This window comes from Limulus polyphemus, unplaced genomic scaffold (assembly GCF_000517525.1).
Source record: "Limulus polyphemus unplaced genomic scaffold, Limulus_polyphemus-2.1.2 Scaffold1087, whole genome shotgun sequence".
Lineage (NCBI taxonomy): Eukaryota > Metazoa > Arthropoda > Merostomata > Xiphosura > Limulidae > Limulus > Limulus polyphemus.
Window position 1 is genome coordinate 36,767 of NW_013666697.1, and position 6,658 is coordinate 43,424.

General features: G+C 30.1%; 1 protein-coding gene across 1 annotated transcript in view; it reads right to left on the reverse strand.

The window, feature by feature from the left end:
- Positions 1 to 6,658, reverse strand: part of LOC106462067 (alsin-like) — a 75,387-nt gene that overhangs the window by 8,140 nt on the left and 60,589 nt on the right. The window contains exons 25-27 of the mRNA XM_013921949.2: positions 5,395 to 5,453; positions 4,949 to 5,012; positions 1,531 to 1,713 (exon numbers count right to left, since the gene is read on the reverse strand). Coding sequence (XP_013777403.1) covers positions 1,531 to 1,713; positions 4,949 to 5,012; positions 5,395 to 5,453 — 306 coding nt within the window. The remainder of the gene's footprint in view (positions 1 to 1,530; positions 1,714 to 4,948; positions 5,013 to 5,394; positions 5,454 to 6,658) is intronic.

Genomic DNA, 6,658 nt, shown 5'->3' on the forward strand with positions numbered 1-6,658 from the left:
GTAGAGGCAGTAAATTTAAGTAAGTTTAAGAAAAAGCTTGATAAGTATATGAATGAAAGGGCTGATTTTAAGTTTTTTTACTTTATCATTCATTTATTTATTTATTTTTGAATCATTTTAATTTATTTTAGAGAATAGAACAGCTGAGATGGACCAATAGGTCCTATGTTGTATCAAAACATTATGTTATGTTATATGTATTGCAAACTGTGGTGTCAGTCCAAGCATTTGTCTTTCTCCCATTTGAAAAGCTGTGCATGCAGACAAAGCTCAACATTTATTTTTGAAATGACGGGAGAACAGACATGAATAATGTTGATGCCAAATTTTATTTCGCAAATAGGATTTTCTACACTAAATTATTAGGAATTAATCACACTATCAGTCACATTTCAAAATGTAACAGAACTTAAAGAATAAAAATGTAGATTTACCATACGTTATTACTGAGCAGCTCTTACCATGACTGAAATGATCAACAGTATAAGTAGCTCAGATCTTTGGCTCTGAGTGAAACCAAGAGTGCAACACAATTAACCTTTTTAAAGTCCATGAAATAATTTAAACTGATAGATTAATTTAAATTTTTCCCATCACTGGGGATGGGTACTTTTGCTTGTTCTATTATATTGTTGCTGCTTAGAGTCATATTTCATTCTTTCTCTTAATTATTAAAGAATTTCAGGCAATCGCTATGAAAAACTTAGGATAGAAATGTTAATTATTGTTGAAGTTTATGCTGAAGAGAGAATTGGAAAACTTCTAAAATATCTGCATTCTGTATCATATTAACAATTTTATGATTTTACATTTTCACCAACAATAGTCATGTGACACTTGTTAATTTGCAACTGAAAGTACAAAGTTCAAAGCCCATTACCAATCAGTGTTGCTAAGTCAGCATATTTTCTATTTTATGAGACACATTTTCTAGAGATTAGTTTTTTCAAAACTGTGATAAACACAATGGTTTGACTTGTCATCAATAAAGCATAGAAAATGTGGGAGCAATCAGGTTAGACTTTCAAAAATCTCCCGATAAAAACCATTGATTTTTCCAGAATTTACAGCATTGAAAAATGTGTTTACAAAATTCAATGACTTTCCAGGATTTTCTTAGCCTGTGTGAACCCTGATTACAAGCCTGTAAGGTGAAGACTACTTCAAAAGATTTTACACGAGAGAAAAGAAAAGCATGCTCGTTGTATTAGAAGTAACCCAACATACAGATTGGATAAGGTAGTACAGAATCAAACAAGCTTTTAGAAAATGAAAAGCAGCTACACTACTAGGAACTTAGTTGTATACAACCAACAGTTTCCTCTTTAGTATCTACAACCATGAGTTAGTTTTCTGTAAAGTAACAAAAAAGTGAAATCAAGAGAATAGACAATTACATGGGAAAGTAAGGGTTAAGAAGCATGATGTACTTAAACTGTTGTGTACTGTCACACAACTGCTATGAAGCTGGTCTACTCTTTTAACATAAGCAACATAAACTTAGTTGTCAGGTGATCAATACTCCAATACCTTTAAAGTAGTGAACATGATCCCAAGTTCTCCATTTTGCAGGTGAGGCTCCATCAAATCTTCTATTAAGTGGATTTCAGAACCAAGATGGCGAATTGCTGCACGGACAACCACAAACTGGAAGACTGGGAAGAGGTCATCCATCGTCCACAGGAATTGGGTTTTAAGCTTTTTAAGAAATTCCTGGAAAACAGATGTTTACCAATTATGAAACTGAAACATTATAAATTTAAGTTTGTTATTTTTCATAGTCTACAACATTTTTCCATTTACTATTTTGCAGTGATAACATTTTCAGCATAAAAACAAACTATGCAAATTATTTAAACCACTTTGTAAGCTAATACTAAATAATATCATATAGTATCCAATAATTAAATTAACAAAGATAATGTTTACTTTTAAAATGTTTTAGAAACATCTGACTTAAAGTGTAACATAATACAACTCTGAGACAGAGCAGATTTTGATGCACACAGGGTAACCTTGAGATAATGAATCTCTGATATACACAATATAATCCTGATATAGATATCAGGTAGTTCTTGATGTATACAGTATAACCTTGACATAAAGATGGTGTAGCTCTGTCATACACAAGATAATCTTGAAATTAGACACAATGTAGCTCTGACATAAACATAGTAGTTCTGATGTACACAAGATAACCTTGATATAGACATCGGGTAGCTCTGACGTACACAGGATCCTGTGTACATCAGAGCTCGGCAATGTCTGTGTCAAGGTTGTAATTCTTCAATGAAATAATTGAGGTATACAAGGTAACATACACAGGATAAATCTGATCTCAAGTATCCTATAAGAAACATTTAACATTAAGCAATGTATTATTCACTTTATTAATCAAGTATTTTCCAAACGTTTTTCTTTAATGTGCATAACTTAGTATACATCTTCCACCAAAGTAATTTGAGTTCAGCATACCAACTATTACACATTCTTTAGCTAGCTTAGCTAATAGTACAAACTATTATGTGGTTTGGTTTGTTATGAATTTCGCGCAAAGCTTCACAAGGGCTATCTGCACTATCCGTCCCTAATTTAGCAGTGTAAGACTAGAGGGAAGGCAACTAGTCATCACCATCCACTGACAACTCTTGGGCTACTCTTTTACCAACGAATAGTGGGATTGACCATCACATTATGATGCCCCCATGTCTGAAAGGGCGAGCATGTTTGGTGTGACGGGGGTTCAACCCGCGACCCTAACCACCTGGCCATGCTGGGCCAACTATTATGTGATGAACATTATAGATTTTTAAAAATCAAACAGAATTTTTTGGCTCATCCAAGTATTAAGAAACAAACTCTCCCCCGAGTTTCACAAGTATTCATCACATAAACTCAATCATGAGACTAAAAAATTCTTAGTCCAATTTTTCAGTTAAGAAACTCATGGTTGACAGATTTGATAATGTAAGAATTACCATCTGATGTAGTAAATTTACACAAGACTGGTAACTGATTACATCAACAACTAAACACAACCCTTTTGAACATATGCAAATATTACACATTTTAAAACACAAATCACATTTCATTCTTGGCATACCAAAATAACTACACATTGGGCTTGGAAATTTTTTACCAACTTTGTAATTACCATGTAACTATGAAACTCTATATACTATAGTTCTGAATTTACTCGTGTAACTTCATAAAATTTGACAAGCTTTTAATACACATTGCAAGCATGTGGTACACAAAAAATCTGATTTTCTAATAACATATTTTTATTAAAGATTTTTCTCTGAACTCATGAAACATTTACTGAATCAGTCTGAGCGCCAGATGATTTTCATGTTAAGAATAGAGATAATATTTTCACCTTATAGTTTTAATATTTCATTTGTATAACCATTAGAGCTTCCTAAATGGATATCAAGTTTTCTTAAGTAAAACTTTGTATCTTATCTGTTATTTTCTCTACCCTAACACTAACTGTATATGGACTCAAGTTGACCAATGCTATAGCCACCAGTTACGAAAAATATATGAAATAAATCTAAATTACCCTATTTTATTTTTTAAATGACTGCACATTGTAACACATGAATACACATTATTCATTCTTACAAACAAAGCTAACACTTTTCCTTTAGTTTCATTTCTTGACATTAGCACATTATCCTTTTTTTCTTTCTAAAATGACTGCACATTGTAAAACATAAACATTATTCATTCTTACAGACAAAGCTAAAACTTTTCCTTTAGTTTTATTTCTTTACATTTGCACTTAGATCCTTCTCATATGATAAACAAAGGACTGAGTTATAAGCACGCTTGTCGAATTACACAGTCATACCTCACGATATGCATGGGCTATCACAAGTAATTTGTTTAATTAATTTTTTTCACTTAGGTTTTTTTCATCTAACCTAATAATTTTTCATTTTTACATTTTAGTTACTTTTATTATAATAAACATAAAATATTCATAAAAACAAGAACTTTAGTACTTATATCTGAAATTATCTTTTGTACTCATAAGAAAGAATTTTTAAGTCTATTTTTCTGTGGTGATAGCATTGTCTCACAAATGATTTTTTAAAAATTTCAAATATTTAACTTATAACACAAAAATATTGCCACAAACACATAAAATAGAATGTCATAAAACTATTATAATTAAATTGACTTTCTAACTAAGCTATAAATGGAATAAAATTATTCCAATAGCTGGTCAAGCTCCAACAACAGTAGAAAATGAAACTGAGAACAAATATGTCATCTGAACTACTCTTGCCTCATAGCATTCAGCAAATTGGAATCTTTTCTTTTTATCAGTTAGAAATAATCCAACAGCAAATGTCAAGGTAAATTGCAGACTTTTTCGAAATACCGGATGCCCTAACAAAAGTGTGGCATGTGTATTTCACTTTATTTATTGCATGTATTTCAATAAAGCAAAAAGCTTAGAAACTTTAACTTTAAATCTTAGCTTGGGAATATCTATAGTATAAGTGTGTAATTCACAGAAAACTTAGAAGATCACATAGGGGTAGAAAGCAGATCTAAAATGGGCAATTCGGAGCAAAGAAATATCAAATAATAAAGAAAAGTGAAGACTGAGATATTATTTCAATGTTTCCTTTTGAAATTAAAATACTAAAACTTATATAGTATTAATATTCAAATTATAAACTACATTTTGATGGCAAGTTTATTGACATAAATTTATCATAAAGTTATTTAATTAAATTTCAAATGTGACTCTGTAAAAAGGTCAAGACATGCACACTTTAACCCACACTGTATTCAGTGTGTTAACACACATTGTCTCCTTTAGTAATAAAAGAATCAACATTTGTTACTCCAAATATTGCTTTACTTAATGAAGAGATAATGACAATTTGAAATCTAATTACAACTACTTATCAAGAGGATCCAAAAATACCTTATTTATTTCTTCAAATGCTTCCTGGATTATTCTTAGCTTCCTTAGGGGTGTGAAGGCTGTGCTGTAAACATAATTCATTGTAATCTCTTATATAAAGCTGTTGCTCTATAAAAATGCAAGAACGAAATATTTTCAGAGCCACACTACGAATCTGTTTAAGTAAATCAGGCATAAATTGTTAAATTCTGAATGAAGATAAAAACTATTACACATAAATCAAAAAGTTGTTAAAATTTACAATTTTTAGAGGATACAAAAGCTTACAGATTTCAACACATTATGAAGTAACCTGATATACATGCATCACAAATTCACATTTCAAATTAATAAAACATTAATCAAAAAACCTGTTTATTTTTAAAATTGTATTTGAGGTCATGTTCAATGAACTTTTTAAAACCTTCATTACTGGTAATTCACAAATGAACAAAGGTACTATCTACCTTATATGCTGCAGAGTTTCTATTGCTTTGGCCAACAGTCGTTTTTCTGGACAAGGACTCTATGACACGAAAACAATAAAACTTTAGTCATATCCTATTGTCAGACTCCAACAAGATTTTTAAATATATTTTATATTGATGGCTTAGTTTCTCATGTTTTGCACTAGTTGTAAATATTAAAATGCTGTCTGATACATGAACATTACTACCTATTGTAAATTCTTAGCATTTAAAACAGCAGAGTAATCAAGGAAAGATACACATTATAAAACCTCACTTTAATATATATTTAAATTAACTTTTATCAAATACTTACATGAGACAACTAACACGTGGTATAACAAAATAATTGCTTGCAAAATTCACTAAAACAAATCTACTTCTACACAATAAAAGATCTTTGTTGTGTACATTAGAATATATAAATTATATCACTTAGTACTCACTTTGCACATTCTAGTCACTATGTAAACAAGCTACACCTCACAAGCAATATGCTGGTTTTTAATAACAGTGCCTAAATTTATATGAAGCTTATGGACCTAGAAATATTATGCATTTTTTTTTATTTACAAAAAACAAGTTACTCTGATAACTTAAAATTAATTTTATTTTACTTAAAATACCCTTCACTTTCATAAGATTTTAGTGCAAGAAATACTTATTTTTAACAGTTGTTACTTATAATGCCATTGATTTCTAATAGTTTGTGATTTAATGCTTTCTGAGAGACAATCATATGCTCATTGTATGAACACGAAAGTCTATTTTCTAGTTTAAAATTCACCAAACTTAATATTTTTTAAAAGTATTTCATTTAATGCTGTGTATTCTCACAACAATTTCAAGCAGTTAGTAATCAAAACACCAGATATGATTCACTATGTGAACATGTGTATTAGATATGAAAGTACAGAAGGTCACTGTCATACATTGCATCACTCAGTCATTTCGTTATTAAAGCATTCCCCAATTTTACCCATTATCAAACAATGTTACTTTGTTTCATTACTAGAGTATTCCAACATAGCTAATAATCCATATTTTAATGGTATATAAGTTTTAAGTTTTTAATCTTATAAGTCAATATTAAAAACAAATCCTAAATTTCCCCTAGTGTCAGAAATGTGACATTTTTTTCTCCCAGCATAACTTTTTTCTCTAATTTATTCACTACCTCTCCAATAAGTATAAAATTTAACGTAAATTACTCGCTGAAATATCGTCATTGTTCTTGATATAATGGGAATAATTGAAACATGGT